At 50.9% G+C, this 19,982-nt stretch overlaps 1 protein-coding gene across 1 annotated transcript; it reads right to left on the bottom strand.

Annotated features, from left to right (window-relative positions):
* Positions 1–14,726: 14,726 nt before the first annotated feature.
* On the bottom strand, positions 14,727–16,184 carry LOC125547189. The gene is made up of 2 exons (XM_048711171.1): positions 16,026–16,184; positions 14,727–15,945 (listed from the first exon to the last, which is right to left on the bottom strand). Exons 1-2 carry the CDS (start codon positions 16,182–16,184, stop codon positions 15,085–15,087), a joined length of 1,020 nt encoding a protein of 339 aa, XP_048567128.1. The 3' UTR covers positions 14,727–15,084.
* Positions 16,185–19,982: the final 3,798 nt, after the last annotated feature.

The raw sequence follows: 19,982 nt of genomic DNA, 5'->3' as shown, positions 1-19,982 counted from the left end.
TTCTCGAACCGTAGGGTCCGCACGCTTAACGTTACGATGACAATTATAATGAGTTTATGCATTTTGATGTACCGAAGTTAGTTCGGAGTCTCGGATGTGATCACGGACATGACGAGGAGTCTCGAAATGGTCGAGACATAAAGATTGATATATTGGATGACTATATTCGGACACCGGAAGGGTTCCGGAGTAGTATCGGATAAAACCGGAGCACCGGGGGGTTACCAGAACCCCCCGGGGGGTTAATGGGCCTCATGGGCCTAATGTGGAGAAGAGGAAGGGGCTGCCAGGGCAGGCCGCGCGCCCCCTCTCCCCCTAGTCCGAATTGGACAAGGAGGGAGGGGCGGCGCCCCCCCTTTCCTATTCTCCCTCCACCTCTCATAGTTGGACAAGGAACGGGAGGGGAGTCCTACTCCCGGTAGGAGTAGGACTCCTCCTGCGCGCCTCCATAGGGCCGGCCGCACCCCCCCTTGGATCCTTTATATACGGGGGCAGGGGGGCACCCTAGAACACACAAGTTGATCCACGTGATCGTTCCTTAGCCGTGTGCGGTGCCCCCTGCCACCATATTCCACCTCGGTCATATTGTAGCGGTGCTTAGACGAAGCCCTGCGACATTAGAACATCAAGATCGTCACCACGCCGTCGTGCTGACGGAACTCCTCCCCGAAGCTTTGCTGGATCGGAGCCCGGGGATCGTCATCGAGCTGTACGTGTGCTAAGAACTCGGAGGTGCCGGAGTAACGGTGCTTGGATCGGTCGGATCGGGAAGACGTACGACTACTTCCTCTACGTTGCGTCAACGCTTCCGCAGTCGGTCTGCGTGGGTACGTAGACAACACTCTCCCCTCTCGTTGCTATGCATCACCATGATCCTGCGTGTGCATAGGAAATTTTTTGAAATTACTACGAAACCCAACAGCTGGAGGCGGTGAGCCGGCGCGGAGGCGCAGCGAGGAGGCAGAGGCGGGCGAACGTCGGGCGCTGCGGGCGAACGGCGGCGGCGGCGCGGGCTCGCGCGGGCCCGATCCGGGTCCCGCGGGCCGCGCGGTGGAGGCGGCGGCTGAGGCCAGGTGGCGGCCTGGGAGTGGCTGGGCGCGGCGGTGGGATCCTGTCCGGCCCCGGGACGGACATGTCCGGCGGGCGAGAGGGAAATTTTTAGGGTTTGGTGAAAAGAGAGACCCGGGATTTCGGGGGAGATGCACATATTTATAGGTAGAGGGAGCTAGGAGAGTCCAAATGAGGTGTGGTTTTCGGCCACGCGATCATGATCGAACGACCGAGATGATGGAGGAGGTTTAGGTGGGTTTTGGGCAACTTTGGAAGGGTGTTGGGCTGCAACACACACGAGGCCTTTTCGGTCCCTCGGTTAACCGTTGGAGTATCAAACGAAGTCCAAATGGTACGAAACTTGACAGGAGGTCTAACGGTAGTAAACCAAGGCCGCTTGGCAAGTCTCGGTCCAATCCGAAAATGTTTAATACCCAAACACAAGAAGAAGATAGAAATGACCACCGGAGGAGAACGGAGCGCCGGATACAAAACGGACAACGGGGAAAATGCTCGGATGCATGAGATGAACACATATGCAAATGAAATGCACATGATGACATGATATGCAATGTATGACACGCAAGCAATGACAAGGCAACAACAGTGAATAACTGCACGACACCTGGCACATCGGTCTCGGGGCGTTACATTGAGCATATTACTGCGGCTCGTATTCGGATTGGAATATGTGCGCTTCTTTGAGCTATATGGAATTGTAGAAATGATATCATTTTTGACAGACGAAACACTTTATCTTTCTTACAGGTCATCTTCAAAGGTACCACATGGATTCGTACGTGGTCCTTACTCACTCCTATAGACTCCAGGGAGCCATTGGTTACTGGGTGCAACCAGTGAGAGATGGTAGCACATGTTATATTCAATCGGTTCAGATGGCGGTCACATAATATGATAGGAGTCTAGGGAGCTTATCCTTTACATTGCCTTACCGGTTGTAATTTTGAGCATGTACTTTCCATTTCTTTGCTTCGCTCCGCTTGCGAGCTGTAATACTTTTATGACTTTGTGCCATTTCGAGACTTTTTTAATAAGATGGTTGTATGCATCATTATGATGCAGAGGCCGGGGGTACGCCTCCATTTCCAAAAAAAATCCCTCTCTTTCGGTTTAAAGGGCATATCTTTTTTTTGTTTTTCTGGTTTGTTAGTAGCATTTTTATATCTTGATATCACTTGTTTAGATTATATAAGGCACATAAAAACTCTGCATGCAAGGAATAAAAAAAACTCAACAATGCATGTGACTATTTCTGTTTATTTAGTGGTCACGCATGCATGCTGCAAACTAATGTGTTGGTTTAATTTGGTTACTTTTGCAAACTACAAAATTCATTCTGCCACTCATCATCTGTCCTGGGAGGATATTTTGTAGTTGAGCCCTTTAAACCGTAAGAGAGGGAGTAATATCTACACCGCGGATCCTTAATGCAGACATGTCCACGATTATAAGGTATGTGCCTCCAGAACGATGAGATTTGAAATGCTCGAAGGTCATAGATTTTGCGCCTCTTGATTCTTGCTTCGTATAAATAAATGCAGTTTCGCGTGATCCATTCAGAACGACCAACCAAACAAGCACAATACGCTATGCCATCCTACATTACCTTCACTGACTTTATGGCCAGGAGAACATAGCGGGCTATATGTATGCTCGGAGAACAGAGCAGACACACGTTCCTCGATGATTCCGCCACTAGTCACACTTGAATGGGTATAGCTACTTGCGTCAAAAAGAAAAGGGTGTCTGTAGGCGTACTTAGGATTGTGAGGTACCGGGAATGAGTGCACACTACCATGAGAGGGCATCGGCGCTTGCACATGGTCTGCAAGAATTCAGTATCTGCTAAGCAGGAGAAGAACACGTCCGTTTTTGCTACCCTAGCTAGTACCAGACTACCAGTCACCACTAACAGCTCATGAACCTGAAGACGAGGCCATGTGATCAAGCGCTTCTCCATTAGTAGTCTTGGGCAAGAATACTACTACTGCACATTCACACGCATACATCACTGCATGCGCCGGCTGCATGGTTCTCTACTAATTTTAAGCCCGATAATAATATGTAGTGCGATGCATCAAGCGCTGAATAGAGAACCTGCCACAAGGTTTGTCCAGCTCTGGTTGTCTCAGGAGCAACTGCTGTCCAGTCTGATTCAACAGTGATAAGAGGGGGTTTAGCTATGAGTTTCAACGCACTTTGATTAGCTCATCGGCTGGGGCATATATACAGTTTACAGAGACCTCCAGGGAGAGATCGTGCGCCACTACTGGTCATCGTGCGCCACTAACTCACGCACACGATCACATGTACTCTACGCATACACATACACAGGCATACTACATACACACACACATGTGGTCTAACACCCCCCGCAGTTGTGTCGTCGGCCGTGTCGACGCAAAGACTGGACCTGAACTGGAGGAAAACGTCCTTGGGCAGGCCTTTGGTCATGACATCAGCCAGCTGCTGCTTCCTGGGGATGTGAAGGACACGGAACTCGCCGAGCGCGACGCGCTCGCGGACGAAGTGGATGTCCAGCTCCACATGCTTGGTGCGTCGGTGATGCACTGGATTCGCCGAGAGGTAGACTGAGGAAACGTTGTCGCAGAAGACCAGAGTCACCGTGGTCACCGGAGCGCAGAGTTCACCGAGGAGTTGGCGTAGCCAGACGCATTCGGCAACGGCGTTGGCGACGCCACGGTACTCCGCCTCGGGGCTGGAGCGCGAGACGATGGACTGGCGTTTGGACGACCAGGAGACGAGGGCGTCCCCGAGGTAGACGCAGAAGCCGGAGGTCGATCGACGGGTGTCGGGGCAGCCGGCCCAGTCGGCGTCAGTGAAAGCGCGCAAGTCCAGGCGCGCCGAGGCACGCAGGTGCAGCCCGAGCGACGGAGTGCCACGCACATATCGGAGCACGCGCTTGATCAGGTTCTGGCGACAGCCGCGAGGATCATGCATATGAAGGCAGATCTATTGCACCGCGTAGGCCAGCTCGGGGCAGGTGATGGTGAGGTGCTGCAGCGCACCGGCGATGCTGCGGTAGTCGGAGTGATCGTCGACCCGCGTCCCATCAGCATGTGGTAGCTTTCCCTTGGTGTCGATGGGCGTCGGAGACGGCTTGCAGGTGTCCATGCCAGCACGATCGAGCACGTCCTCAGCGTACTGGCGCTGACAGAGGAAGAAGCCGGCAGCGGTGCGCTGGACACGGATGCCGAGGAAGAAATGGAGTGGGCCGAGATCCTTCATGGCGAACTCGCTGGTGAGACGGGCGATGACGCGCGCGAGGAGCCCCGCCGTGGAGGCGGTGAGAACGATATCGTCGACACACAGGAGGAGGAAGGCCATGTCGTCGCCGTGCGTGTAGACGAACAGAGACGAGTCGGAGCGCGTGCTGGTGAAGCCGATCGTCTTGAGGAAGCCGGCGAAGCGCAGGAACCAGGCGCGTGGGGCCTGTTTCAAGCCATAGAGAGATTTGGCCAGGCGGCAGACGTGGTTGGGACGATCGCCGTCGACGAAGCCGGCGGGCTGATGGCAATACACCTCCTCCGCGAGCGTGCCGTGCAGAAAGGCATTCTTCACGTCGAGCTGGTTGACAGGCCAGCGGCACGATGCAGCAATGGTGAGGACGGTGCGGATGGTTGCAGGCTTGACGACCGGCGAGGTCTCGCCGTAGTCGACGCCGGCACGCTGACGGAAACCGCGCACCACCCACCTGGCCTTATAGCGGTCGAGCGTCCCGTCAGCACGCAGCTTATGCTTGAACACCCATTTACCAGTGATCAAGTTAGCGCCGGGAGGACGAGGCACCAGATCCAAGGTGCGGTTGTGGACGAGAGTGCCGTACTCTTCACGCATGGCGGCCAGCCAGTTCGGGTCGCGCACGGCGACGCGAACAGAGCTGGGAAGCGAAGAGAGCACAATAGTAGTGGAGGCAGTGGCGGCGTCGTAGTAGCGTGGATTGGGATGGACGATCCCCGTCTGTGCACGCGTGATCATCCGACGCGGCGGAGCAGGCCCTGCCGGAGCGGTCGGGGCAGCGGGTGAAGGAGTGGGCGCCGAGGAGCCATAGCCGTCCGATGAGGAAGGGGCGGTGGAGCTTGAACAGCCGCTGTGCGAGCGGGCGCGGGAGTCGTCCGCGCCAGATCCGACGGTCCCGTTCGAACCCGAGGAGGGCGCGACGGAACGGGAGCCGTTCGATGAAGAGGGCACGGCAGCCTACGATCCCTGCTGTAAAACAGAGGGAGGCGCGGCAACAGAGCTCGACGCGGGCACCTGCAGAATTAGAGGCGCAGTAGCAGGCAAGGGCAGGGGCGGCTCAGGCGGGGGAGTGGTGCGATGAGCAAAGGGGAAGACGTCTTCGTGGAACACGACATGGCGCGAGGTGAGGACGCGGCGGGATTGAGGATTGAAGCAGCGATAGCCACGGTCATCTGAAGGATACCCAAGAAATACACAGGCTACGGAGCGAGCAGCAAGCTTGTGGCGCGCGGTGGCAGCAGTGTTAGGATAACATAAGCAACCAAAGACACGCAGCAGACTGTAGTCAGGCGCGACACCTAGGAGGAGCTCATGAGGAGAGCGAGGGGCAGTAGCATGACATGGGCGCATGTTCTGTAGGTAGGTGGCGGTGTTCAGGGCTTCAGCCCAGAACTGCGGCGGCATCGATGCGTGGAAGAGGAGCGCGCGCATACTGTCATTCAGGGTACGTAGCACGCGCTCTGCCTTGCCGTTCTGCTGGCTCGTGTAGGGGCAAGAGAGGCGGAGGACACAGCCGTGCGCAGAGAGGAGTGAGCGAACTGAAACACTGTCGAATTCCCTCCCATTGTTAGTCTGAAGAGAGAAAATGGGGAGCTGAAACTGCGTACGAGCATAAGCCAAGAAATCACGCAGAATTGGGGGAACATCAGACTTGTTTTTTAGTGGGAATGTCCAGACATAACGTGTATAATCATCGAGTATAATCAAGTAGAATTGATAGCCAGAAACACTAGCAACTGGCGACGTCCATACTTCCAAATGCAAGAGCTGGAAAGGGAAATATGTGCTACTGACAGAAGAAGAAAAAGATAAACGAGTGTGTTTGCCCACTCGGCAGCCATGACAGTGGTGAGGCGCAGACTTGGCGAAGGTAAAGGGCAGCTGCGAAGCCAGCAGATGGAGCGACGCCTCCCCCGGATGATGCCCAAGACGCTGGTGAAGAAGCTCGGTGGTGACCACGCCAGCAGACGGGAGGGAGGACAGCGACGGCAGACGCCACCCGATACAAATCGCCCGTGGAATTACATCGGAGAATCACCGTGCGAGTCCGGAGGTTCTGAACAGAGAAACCAAAGAAGTCAAACTCTACGGAAACAGGGTTGTCTCGGCAAAGCTGACGAACAGACAGAAGGTTTTTGATCAAGGACGGAGCAACAAGAACATTGTGAAGTTGAATGGGAGAAGTGCCAGAGATTATGGAGCCAGTACCAACATGAGTGATGGGGAGATGTTCACCGCTACCAACGATGATTATGGGAAGGAGAGGTAGGAGGGTGAACGGAGTGGAGGTTACCGGGGTTGTTCGCCATATGCGAGGCCGCGCGGAGTCCAAGTACCAGTCAGAGGTACTGCCCGACGACGAGGGACCAGAGTGGCGCTGTGGAGGGCCGCCTGGAGGGAGGCCATGTCCATGGGCTGCTGGTGTTGCTGCGTAGGCGCTCCAGGGGGCGGGCCGTAGCCGTACGGCGATGCGTGACCGGGCGACGGAGCGTAGCCGTAGCCGTAGCCACCAGGTGCAGCGGAGAACGGCGCAGCGTACATGGCTTGTTGAGGCGGCGTTCCGGGACGGGGCCAAGCACACCAGACCCTGGTGCGTGCCACGGCATGGGCCAGGCCTGGACGAGGCCAGTCCACGAGTTGGTGCCGGGCGCCGGAGCAGGGAGTCCAGGTGCGCGAGTAGGAGGGGCAGTCGGCGACGGGCGCCGCCCGTGGCCGTGCCGCGCCCGCGGCGACGCCCGCGCCACGCCCGCCGCTGGTGCGTCAAGGCGCGTAGGGGGTGCAGCGGGTGGTGAGGGCGAAGCAGCTCGCGCCCGGCGAAGAGCGCATGGGCGCCCTGAAGACCCGCGGTCCTGCTCAGCCCGATGCTCCTCGAGAAGCAGGAAGGAGCGTGTCTGAAGAAGCGAGGCACGGCGACTGCGACGTGATGTGGGGGATGGCGCCATGGAACTGGCGGGTCAGCCCGCAGAGAAGATGGAAGACCTGGCGCGGCTCGGACACCGGCTGGCCCAGATCACGGAGCTGATCAGCGTACGTCTTCAACTTAGTACAGTACTGCATGATCGTCAGATCGCCCTGCACCACGGCATGATACTCAGCGTCGACGTACACGGCGCGGGCGAGTTGGTTGTCGCGAAAAATGCCGTCGATCGCTGTCCAGATGGTGAGGGCGGTGTTGTCGTCCGCCATGACGGCGTCCAGGAGGTCGGGGGCGACGGTGGTGTTCAGCCAGTGAACGACGGCGTGATCTGCCATCGCCCAGTCAGGGTCGTCGAAGCGCGGGACGGCCTCGGTGTCCACGTGATCGTGGAGGCCAAACATGCCGATCGCCGTGTCGAAGTGGCGGCGCCATTGCGCGTAGTTGCCGGCAAGCAGATCAAGGGTGATGGGGACATGGCGGTGGATGTCGATGGTCTGCAGAACCGCCAGGGAGACGGTGGTCAGAGGCGGCGTCGGAGCGGCCACCAATGACAGGAACGCCAGCGACAGAGCGAGCGGGCGAGGGCAGGGGCCGGAGCAACGGCGACAGGGGCGCCGGAGGCAGCTGGCAGGGGAGGAAGGAGGGCTGTCACCCATAGCGGCGGAAACGGGATCGCCGGCCGGAGCAAAGGGATTGTTCCGATCGCCGGTTTCTGATACCATGATAAGAGGAGGTTTAGCTATGAGTTTCAACGCACTTTGATTAGCTCATCGGCTGGGGCATATATACAGTTTACAGAGACCTCCAGGGAGAGATCGTGCGCCACTACTGGTGATCGTGCGCCACTAACTCACGCACACGATCACATGTACTCTACGCGTACACATACACAGGCATACTACGTACACACACATGTGGTCTAACAAACAGTACCAGCAAGCATTTGCACTCTCGAGCTCAGTAAACAATAGCCTTGAGTTCAATCTGCTGGTCTGAGTGCAAGTGTTGGCCCGCAGCTAGCAAGCACAATCTTTGGTAGGAAGCTGCCACGGCCACATGACACAAACAATGCCTGTCACATAAACAATGCCTGCATTTTCATCACGCATCTCTTGCGCCGTCTCCCATCCTTAACAGTGGCTAGCACAATTACTTCATCTTCTGCAGCTTACTACAGATGGAGATTCTTCCTGGATGGCGATGCATTTTATGGGTTTTCCTCTCCTCTTGATGCTTGCTTTGCTTCAACCGGCATGCTGTTGTGATCAAGATCATAAGATCTTCCTGTTGGTTTATCACTGAGAAATAGATGTTGAAATGCAATACAAACTGGACTTCTGGAGCCACCTACTATTCCTAATGATTCCTTTACCACAGCATCCACATGCATTTCATGTCCACTCATGACAGTTTTTCATACTTTCAGCATTATTAGCTCCTCACAACATAGATCATTAAAAAAAATTAGCACTGGCTAGTTGGATTTGTTTTTAAAAAAAAATTTATTTCCCCCGCCTACACTACACACCCTCCCAGCAGAGGGAACTGCTAATGAAGTATCGAAATCGGTTGCACACCATCAGCCAACAATATTGCTAATTCAGTATCAAAAGCAATAGGCGATTCCAGATCAGACAAGTGTCGGCTAACCATGTCCTTTCATGGTTTGAATTCTTTATTTTGCTACACTACTACTAGTCTAGCAGAACCATGCTTCTAACTAACCAAGATCAAGAGCTCAAATAAAAGTCAGCAAAATAAAAGTACCCACAAAACTAAAACAATCATAATACTAGAAAATAATCCATGCAGGTACCCAAAGAAAAAAACACAGTTTCAAATGCCAACGATATTATGATAATCTTCTTCGTATCAAGGAATTACTGAAGAGTCTGGCCATGAAGCGATTTCAGTGATAAAAAATACAGTTCCTAACCACGCTACAACTAGTTGGTGGTTACTCAAGGACCAATTTGTCGCGACCGCGGAGGTCAATCAAGAAATAATAGAAATGCCCTGGTCCATGAGGGGGCAACTGGCGACGTCATACATCAAATGCAAGAGCTGGAAAGGGAAATATGTGCTACTGACAGAAGAAGAAAAAGATAAACGAGTGTGTTTGCCCACTCGGCAGCCATGACAGTGGTGAGGCGCAGACTTGGCGAAGGTAAAGGGCAGCTGCGAAGCCAGCAGATGGAGCGACGCCTCCCCCGGATGCCCAAGACGCTGGTGAAGAAGCTCGGTGGTGACCACGCCAGCGAACGGGAGGGAGGACAGCGACGGTGCAGACGCCACATGATACAAATCGCCCGTGGAATTACATCGGAGAATCACCGTGCGAGTCCGGAGGTCCTGAACAGAGAACCAAAGAAGTCAAACTCTACGGAAACAGGGTTGTCTCGCAAAGCTGACGAACAGACCAGAAGGTTTTGATCAAGGACGGAGCAACAAGAACATTGTGAAGTTGAATGGGAGAAGTGCCAGAGATTATGGAGCCAGTACCCAACATGAGGTGATGGGGAGATGTTCACCGCTACCAACGATGATATGGAAGGAGAGGTAGGAGGGTGAACGGAGTGGAGGTACCGGGGTTGTCGCCATATGCGAGCCGCGCCGAGTCCAAGTTACCAGTCAAGAGGTACTGCCCGACGAACGAGGGACAGAGGTGGCGGCTGTGGAGGGCCGCTGGAGGGAGGCCATGTCCATGGGCTGCTGGTGTTGCTGCGTAGGCGCTCCAGGGGGCGGGCCGTAGCCGTACGGCGATGCGTGACCGGGCGACGGAGCGTAGCCGTAGCCGTAGCCACCAGGTGCAGCGGAGAACGGCGCAGCGTACATGGCTTGTTGAGGCGGCGTTCCGGGACGGGGCCAAGCACACCAGACCCTGGTGCGTGCCACGGCATGGGCCAGGCCTGGACGAGGCCAGTCCACGAGTTGGTGCCGGGCGCCGGAGCAGGGAGTCCAGGTGCGCGAGTAGGAGGGGCAGTCGGCGACGGGGCGCCGCCCGTGCCGTTGCCGCGCCCGCGGCCACCACGCGCACGCCCGCCGCTGGTGGCGTCAGGCGCAGTAGGGGATGCAGCGGGTGGTGAGGGCGAAGCAGCTCCGCGCCCGGCGAAGAGCGCATGGGCGCCCTGAAGACCCGCGGTCTGCTCAGCCCGATGCTCCTCGAGAAGCAGGAAGGAGCGTGTCTGAAGAAGCGAGGGCAGCGGCGACTGCGACGTGATGTGGGGGATGGCGCCATGGAATTGGCGGTTCAGCCCGCAGAGAAGATGGAAGACCTGGCGCGGCTCGGACACCGGCTGGCCCAGATCACGGAGCTGATCAGCGTACGTCTTCAACTTAGTACAGTACTGCATGATCGTCAGATCGCCCTGCACCACGGCATGATACTCAGCGTCGACGTACACGGCGCGGGCGAGTTGGTTGTCGCGAAAAATGCCGTCGATCGCTGTCCAGATGGTGAGGGCGGTGTTGTCGTCCGCCATGACGGCGTCCAGGAGGTCGGGGGCGACGGTGGTGTTCAGCCAGTGAACGACGGCGTGATCTGCCATCGCCCAGTCAGGGTCGTCGAAGCGCGGGACGGCCTCGGTGTCCACGTGATCGTGGAGGCCAAACATGCCGATCGCCGTGTCGAAGTGGCGGCGCCATTGCGCGTAGTTGCCGGCAAGCAGATCAAGGGTGATGGGGACATGGCGGTGGATGTCGATGGTCTGCAGAACCGCCAGGGAGACGGTGGTCAGAGGCGGCGTCGGAGCTGCCACAATGACAGGAACGCCAGCGACAGAGCGAGCGGGCGGGATGGCAGGGGCCGGAGCAACGGCGACAGGGGCGCTGGAGCCATCAGCGGCAAGGAAGGAAGGAGGGCTGTCACCCATAGCGGCGGAAACGGGATCGCCGGCCGGAGCAAAGGGATTGTTCCGATCGCCGGTTTCTGATACCATGATAAGAGGAGGTTTAGCTATGAGTTTCAACGCACTTTGATTAGCTCATCGGCTGGGGCATATATACAGTTTACAGAGACCTTCAGGGAGAGATCGTGCGCCACTACTGGTGATCGTGCGCCACTAACTCACGCACACGATCACATGTACTCTACGCGTACACATACACAGGCATACTACGTACACACACATGTGGTCTAACAAACAGTACCAGCAAGCATTTGCACTCTCGAGCTCAGTAAACAATAGCCTTGAGTTCAATCTGCTGGTCTGAGTGCAAGTGTTGGCCCGCAGCTAGCAAGCACAATCTTTGGTAGGAAGCTGCCACGGCCACATGACACAAACAATGCCTGTCACATAAACAATGCCTGCATTTTCATCACGCATCTCTTGCGCCGTCTCCCATCCTTAACAGTGGCTAGCACAATTACTTCATCTTCTGCAGCTTACTACAGCCATCGGATGGAGATTCTTCCTGGATGGCGATGCATTTTATGGGTTTTCCTCTCCTCTTGATGCTTGCTTTGCTTCAACCGGCATGCTGTTGTGATCAAGATCATAAGATCTTCCTGTTGGTTTATCACTGAGAAATAGATGTTGAAATGCAATACAAACTGGACTTCTGGAGCCACCTACTATTCCTAATGATTCCTTTACCACAGCATCCACATGCATTTCATGTCCACTCATGACAGTTTTTCATACTTTCAGCATTATTAGCTCCTCACAACATAGATCATTAAAAAAAATTAGCACTGGCTAGTTGGATTTGCTTTTTAGAGAAACATTATATTCACCGCCTACACTACACACCCTCCCAGCAGAGGGAACTGCTAATGAAGTATCGAAATCGGTTGCACACCATCAGCCAACAATATTGCTAATTCAGTATCAAAAGCAATAGGCGATTCCAGATCAGACAAGTGTCGGCTAACCATGTCCTTTCATGGTTTGAATTCTTTATTTTCCTACACTACTACTAGTCTAGCAGAACCATGCTTCTAACTAACAAGATCAAGAGCTTCAAATAAAAGTCAGCAAAATAAAAGTACCACAAAACTAAACAATCATACTAGAAAATAATCCATGCAGGTACCAAAGAAAAAACACAGTTCAAAATGCCAACGATATTATGATAATCTTCTTCGTATCAAGGAATACTGAAGAGTCTGGCCATGAAGCGATTTCAGTGATAAAAAATACAGTTCCTAACCACGCTACACTAGTTTGGTTGGTTACTCAAGGAACAGTTTGTCGTCGCGACCGCAGAGGTCGATCAAGAAATAATAGAAATGCCCTGGGTAGGGCTGGGCTTTTAAGTTCTAACCACACTCTCAAACAGAGCTTCGATAGTACTCCCTACTACTACTGTTGCATAACATTCTTTACTGAAAGAATATACTACATGCAGTAGCAAACGATCGGAGCAGCTTTTCAACTTAATTACTCTTCTTACAACTTTTTTGCAACACAATCCCTGGTCCTTTCTTGCAAGAGAAAACTTGATGAGGAAACAATGAACATGGCCGGCATCTTCTTTTTCATATAAACATGCCTGACAATTAGTACAGGACCATGACAAACCTTTCTTTGCCTTATCACTACAAGATCTATTTCTCGAGCATATGTCAGAATCAACATCCCATGAAACATTATTTCTTACAATGGTTAGCAGCTAAGAAGTGAAATGTTAAATATGATTCCAAATGATGAAGTGAAATGGTAAATATAACTCGAGATGATGCAATCGAAAGATGTGATTTAAAAGCACATATCTGCATGCCTAATCAGATGCTATGGTATCAAGAACAATAATGAATTGCGACAGAACATTGCATTCCAAAGTTTAGTACAATCTTATCATTCAATTTGACAAGTAGTGCTCCAAGCTCTTCTAAAAACCAGGTGCAACTTGCTTACTAAAAAAAGTGGAAAATCTGCCTCATTTCGTCATCAGCTAAGACAAAAAATCGAAACAAGTATATTTGCTAAATTTGTAGAATTAAGAAGACCACCGGATAGTCTCTAAGAAACAAGAGGCAGGTCAGCTTAATAAATATTTCAAACGCTGACCAGAACGACTTAGTATGTTTAGCATCAACATGCACGGTAGGCCCCTCTGCCGAAAAGTATATTCACAGATATATGAATTTCATGCAACCATTAACAGTCAGAGCCTCTTGACCATGACTTTTATGCATCAACAAAAAACTAGCAGGCTCATAGTGGACCTACAAGTGATGTCAGCAACTGAGGAATCACCCTGCAGGAATGGTACGCCATACATGCTGTGACAAATTGAGCAATCTTACTTTCGAAAAATGGTACTGGACATGGCCTTGCACTGGTAACAGAGAGATAAGGAACTATAACAGGACAATTCAATACCTAACCAGATGCAATGGAAACATGAAGAAGAATGAATGGCGATATAAATGTTTCACTCACAAGTTGATGATACAATCATTCCATTCAATCTAACAAGCAGTGCTCCAAACTCCTAACAATCGGGTCAAACTAGCAATTAAACAAATTGAGAGGATGATCCGCCACATGTAATCGTCAGCTACAACAATACTTAGAAACAGGACATTGGCTACCTATTTAGTACTCCCTCCGTTCCATATTAAGTGTGCTGATTTAGTACAAAAGAAAATCACTTGCTAATTTTTAACATAGAAGACCATGATAAAAAAGCCAAGGCAATTCTTCAGTTCAGAGAAAAACAGACATGGGGCAGATCAATTTGCAACTATTTCGAATTTGTCCAAAACTACTCCTTTAGTGATCTAAATCGACTTATATTTGTTTACAGAGGAAGTACTTCATAATTTAAGCATCAGCATGCTAGCCATTTTAGCTCAAAAGGATATTCCCACAAGTCAAATCATGAACCAGTCAGAGCTTCTTCATTAAAACTCATAGACATGAAAAGGAAAATAGCCATCTCATAGTGGACCAAATTCATACGCATTGCACAGAAAAAAAGAACATGGCTCTGCACATCATTACAAGTTTCATTTCTCGAGCATATGTTAAGATTGAACATCATATGAAGCTGTGATTTCTTTAAATGGTTAGCAGCCAAAGTGAAATGATAAATATAATTCCAAATGATGCAACAGAGGGAGAATTATAACACCACGTTTCAATACCTGACCAGATGTTAGTGTAATCATGAACATGAATGAACTGCAACAGAACATTGACTTGAAAGTTGACTATAATGCAATCATTCAATTTTACTAGTGTTCCAAGCTCTTCAGAAATCAGGTAAAACTAGCTAGCCAACAAGGAGGATAATCTGCCTTGTATCACCGTCTGCTAAAATAAAACAAAGAAACAAGAATCAACTGAACATTTTATAAATATTTAGTATTAAATGGACAACTGTGTAAACTCTAAAAAAGAAGACCTCAAAACAAAGGACATATCAATTATTCCGTTCAATAAACAGGGACCAAGAGGAAGCTAGATTAGTAACAATTAATTACTAAGAAGACCACTATATAACGGGGGGAAAAGGCAAAAGTGAACAAATCAAGAGCGCAGGAAACAGGAAACCACAATATGATCTTCAATAAATAAGACCTTGGTAAGAAAAACTAAGGCAATTCTTCATTTCAGAGAAAAACAGAGATATGAGGCAGATCAATCGACAACTATTTCAAATGCTAACCAAAACAACCAAGTAATTAAGTACTAAGCAGAACACTATATAACGGGGGCAAAAGAAGCCCATAACTGAGTTTAACAAGACATAGTCATGATCCACAGTAATCGGCAAACATTTCAAACGCTGATCCAAATGACTTGTAATTTTAGCATCATCACTCACGTCAGGCACTTCAGCCCAAAATGACATTCAAAGAAATATAGGGAGTCATTGAGCTGAAGTCAGATGAAAGGCGGAGCATTGACAACATAACCCTCTAGTGCCGGAAAGAAGGTATGTGAAACTAGAGATTGTTTCAGCCGAAGTGGGGTAGGACAGAGGAGTCTGTGACGGAAACTGTCAACCAACTTGCCAGCGATGTCAACCTGATGTAGCGAGCCGTTGTCAAATTTGGCCAGCACCAGCAGATCACCATCCCAATATGTGGCCTCCACTTCCCAGCAGCTACCAAGATCTTCAGATTGCGCCATGAGCTCTTGAATGGGAAATTCAACCCGGCCTTTGGAGGCCCAGACTTGGCCTTGATAGTCCCGCATCACCCAGATATCAACAATGGTCTCTTCGTCATTAAGGCTGAACATGGCAAGCATGTCACCCATCTCAAACAGGCCAGCAATGACATGGCCAGAAACAATCGGAGAGTGCATCTGCCGGAACGACTCAGCGGTGGTGTCAAATACCATTATCAGGTTGTCTGCGTGCCAATGCAAGCTACCATGGAAAAGGAGAGATCCACGGGAGTTTATCAATTCCAATTCCTTGGCGTCAGGGCCCCTTATGTGCCTCGGCGGCAGGCCAGAGCCTAATGTGAAGACATAGGTGCCACATTGAGCATCAGCTTTCAGGTAGAGCAACAGTCGGTAGTCGCCGGTAGGGCCGTGTGGGTATATCCCCAAGAGCTTGAAGCCACGAAGCTGGTGGAGGGGAGCATACTGACGAGTGGCCGGGTTGCAGATGGAGAGGCGCCTCTCACCCCTCTTACTATAGGTGCGTAAGACGAGGAGGCCGTCACAGCAGGCCACCGGAATGAAGCAAGAGGCGTCGTCAAATCGCGCGACGGGGACTGGAGCTTGTCGGCTGCCCGGTTGTCGCAGGTGATGATGTCCATGGACAATAGGTCGTCAGTGTCGCCGTAGAGGAGGGGGAGGGCGGGCTGGCGGACGTGGTGGGCGAGGAGGAAGTCGCGGTCGGAGGTGGCGCGGCGCCAGGCGGGGCATACGGCGCGGCAGCGGAGGAGGGGTTTGGGGGTGAGGCGGAGCAGGATCTCCCAGATGGTGATGTCATTGGGGAGGCCAGGGAGGAGCGGCGCCGCCTCCGCCATGGGCGCTCCGGAGCAAGGCGAGAGCAGTGGTAGAGGAGGAGTGGGGGTTGGAGTGGATCTAGGTCATACTTCCTTTTTTTTTTTGAGACAAAACCCCGCCGAGACTTTATTGATCGGCTAAGATGTTCATAGGGATTACAATTGGGTCATGCTGGGTGCCCAATCACAAATGCCTTCCAGCAGGGAGCGAAATGCCAATTCTAGCTAGTCTATGAGCCTCATAGTTTGACTCTCGAGATTCAAAAAGAAAATTACAAGCGGTAAATAAGGTAGAAGTTTGTAAAATTTCTCGGACAATACTGCCATGGTCTCCTCCAGCTCTTTGATGAATGTGGTTTATAACCTGCTTGCAGTCCGAAGCTATCTGTAGATGGTTCACTCCCAAGTCCAGAGCCAGCGCCATGCCCTCCCTACATGCGATTGCTTCCAGCGTCGTGGGATCCGTTAGCCCTTCAAATACTAGCATGGAGGAGCCCAGATAAGTCCCGTCCCTGTCGCGACATAACGCTGCTGCTGTTCCCATATTCGTTCCTTCTGAAACTCCAGCATCCACGTTGATCTTCACACATCCCTCTCCCAGTGGAATCCATCTAAAACCTTGCCTGGCATGTGGCTGGTTTGTGCTTATTTGTGTCTCTTCCACCGGCGCTAGCTGATCCAAATCAGCTATAAAGCTAAGCACGAACCTGTGTGTCTCGTATGGGCTCTGATGTATCCCCTCGTGGATAAGCTGTCTTCGAGCATACCAAATTGCCCACATTGTGACTGTCATCCGTATTAGTTTTTCACGGGCCAGTGTCTCCATCATGAAAAATAACCAGGCTCTTGCTGAAGGCTCTGTTGTAGCGATCACATGGTCTAGCAAATCATGGTCTACAAGAGACCAGACACATCGTGCCATTGTACACTCAAGCAGGCTATGTCTCCAAGAGTCTTGGGCTCCACATACATAACACTGATCATGTTGTGACATATTCCTATCCATGCGAACATCCTCGGTGGGAAGCGAATTTTTGGCCAATCTCCAGAGGAAGTTTTTGAGCTTCGCCGGGACTTGGACTCTCCATAAAGTATCCTAGGCCTTCTCATTTGCTGTCGTATTAGAGGATCCCCCTCTTCCTTCCAACCAGTCTTCCCGCCTTCGTTTTATATCCACAATCATCCTGTAAGCCGAACGGACAGAGAAGATTCCACTTTTTTCAAAACCCCAAGACCAAAAATCATCCATATTCCTTGTACAGATCGGCACTTTCAGGATCGCTGCTATATCATATGGAAGGAAAACCTCAGCAAGCAACGCTGCGTTCCAACATGCGTTATCCCGGTCAATTAACTCCGCCACCATCATCGGTGGATCAGCTCTTAAAGAAACGATGGGCTTCATATTTTCCTTCCTGGGTAGCCAGTTCATACCCCAAATATGACTTGTATTTCCATTACCAATCCTTCGGACGAGACCGATCTTCAGGATGTCACGACCCTCTATCAAGCCTCTCCAAATCTGGGATGGATGCCCGCCTAGATCTGCTGTCAGAATCTCCCCATCCGGATAGTATACGGCTTTGAGAATCCGTGCACTTAGTGAACTAGGGTTTTCCAGAACTCTCCAAGCTTGCCTTGCAAGGAGTGCCAAGTTGAAAATTTCAAAATCACGGAAGCCAAGCCCCCCCATATACTTCGGCATGCTCATAGTGTCCCATGATACCCAATAAGGTTTCCTCTGGCCCTGCTTACTTCCCCACCAAAAAGCTTTAATCATTGATGTTAATTGTTGGCTTAAACCTCTCGGAAGCTTGAAACAAGACATTGAATACACCGGAATAGCTTGGGCTACTGATTTTATAAGCACCTCCTTCCCTGCAGCGGAAAGTAGTTTCTCCATCCACCCTTGTATCTTATTCCACAACCTATCTTTTAAAAACTTGAAAGCACCATTCTTTGCACTCCCTACATCAGAGGGCATACCAAGATATTTTTCATTTAGCTGCTCATTAGGGATTTGCAAGGAAGTTTTTATAGCAGCTCTTATAGACTCTGGACAACCTTTGCTACAGAAAAGTGAACACTTATCCTTGTTTATTCTCTGGCCAGATGCCCTTGCATATGTTTCCAACAAAAGAGAAACCTCATCCGCTCCCTCAACATTTGCTTTAAAAAACAGCAGGCTGTCATCTGCAAACAACAAATGGTTCACCAACGGAGCTGATGAAGCCACTTGTATTCCATCTAGATTAGATGACTGAACTTTGGTTTTTAAGAGGCACGAAAGGCCCTCTGCTGCTAGCAAAAAGAGGTAAGGTGATATAGGATCCCCTTGTCGAATACCACGAGTAGGCTCAAATTCTTCTAACTTCTCACCATTAAAAAGAACCGAGAACGAGACTGAGGTGACCATACCCATGACTATATTCACCCATCTTCTCGTGAACCCAAGCTTTAGCATGATTTCCTTCAGATAACTCCATTCAACTCTATCATAGGCCTTCATCATGTCTAGCTTTAGTGCACAATGCCTGTGTTTTTGTGCCTTATTTCGCTTCATGAAATGCAAACATTCATATGCAGCAATTATGTTATCAGTAATAAGGCGTCCCGGTACAAAAGCTGATTGCTCTTCAGAGATTATGTCTGGCAGAGCACTCTTCAGTCGGTTAGCAATAACTTTGGATGCAATTTTATACAGAACATTGCATAGGCTGATGGGACGGAACTGCGTAAGGAGTGTGGGGTTTTTTATTACCTTGGGAATTAAAACCAAGACGGTATTGTTGATATCACGAGCACTTTCCACCCCTTCCACAATTCTGAGAACCACTTTGGTCACCTCGACCGAGCAAATGTCCCAATGTTTCTGGAAAAATTGTGCCGGGAATCCATCCGGCCCCGGAGCCTTCTGAGGTGCCATCTGAAACAACGCAGTTTTTACTTCATTCTCTTTGTAAGGAGCATTCAACACTTCATTTATTTGGCGGGTCACTTTGCGTGGGACTGCATTAAGCACCTCTTGCATATTCTCTGTACCTTCAGAAGTATATAGGGCGTTATAAAACGCCTTTGTCATCTCCTTCATCTCTTGTTTATTTTCTGTTCGGCTCCCATCTGGCCTAATCAGCTCTTTTATTCTATTTTTTACTCACCTCAAATTTTCCCTCATGTGAAAATATTGTGAGTTCTTGTCCCCGGCTCGGAGCCACTCTAGACGTGCTCTTTGTTTCCACATCAGCTCCTCTCTCTTATAAAGCTCCACCAGTTCATTTTTAATCTCCTTCTCGCGTTCCGATGGTTCCACCCTGCCTGGAACCGCCCGCAAGATATCTAGCTCCCTCTTTAATTTTTTAATTCCTCTTCGGACACTGCCAAAAGTTGTGCGATCCCAGGCCTGCAACGATCCCGACAATTGGCGTAGCTTGTCTGAGATACCTGTCACCGAATCATCTCCATCACCGTCAGCTGTCGCTGTCCGTGAATCCCGCACAACATTCTGCAACTCTGCATGTGTCTCCCACATGCATTCATATCTAAAGGTACGTGCAATCATTGAATCATCATTAGTTGCATGCAGGCTTAAAATAATGGGATTGTGATCAGATGCCACAGCGTTGATATGTTCCACTGTAGCCTGGGGAAATGCACCACGCCATGCAGCACACGCGAGCGCTCGATCCAGCCTGACCCTAGTAAACGATCCTCCAGTTACCTTTTTCTCAAAAGTCCAACTTATGCCAGTGTACCCTAAATCAATCAGAGCACAGTCATCAACAGCCTGCCTGAACAGATCGATCTGATTCTGGCTCCTTC

This window comes from Triticum urartu, chromosome 3, assembly GCF_003073215.2.
Source record: "Triticum urartu cultivar G1812 chromosome 3, Tu2.1, whole genome shotgun sequence".
Classification (NCBI taxonomy): domain Eukaryota; kingdom Viridiplantae; phylum Streptophyta; class Magnoliopsida; order Poales; family Poaceae; genus Triticum; species Triticum urartu.
This window is presented reverse-complemented; position numbering and strand designations above follow the sequence as displayed.

Bases quoted from the DNA above. Each gene is read 5' to 3' on its own strand.
- LOC125547189 (XM_048711171.1), bottom strand. From the start codon at position 16,184: ATGGCGGAGGCGGCGCCGCTCCTCCCTGGCCTCCCCAATGACATCACC. The intron at 15,946-16,025 runs GTCCGCCAGCCC...CTGCGACAACCG, and splicing joins ACTTCCTCCTCGCCCACCAC to GGCAGCCGACAAGCTCCAGT.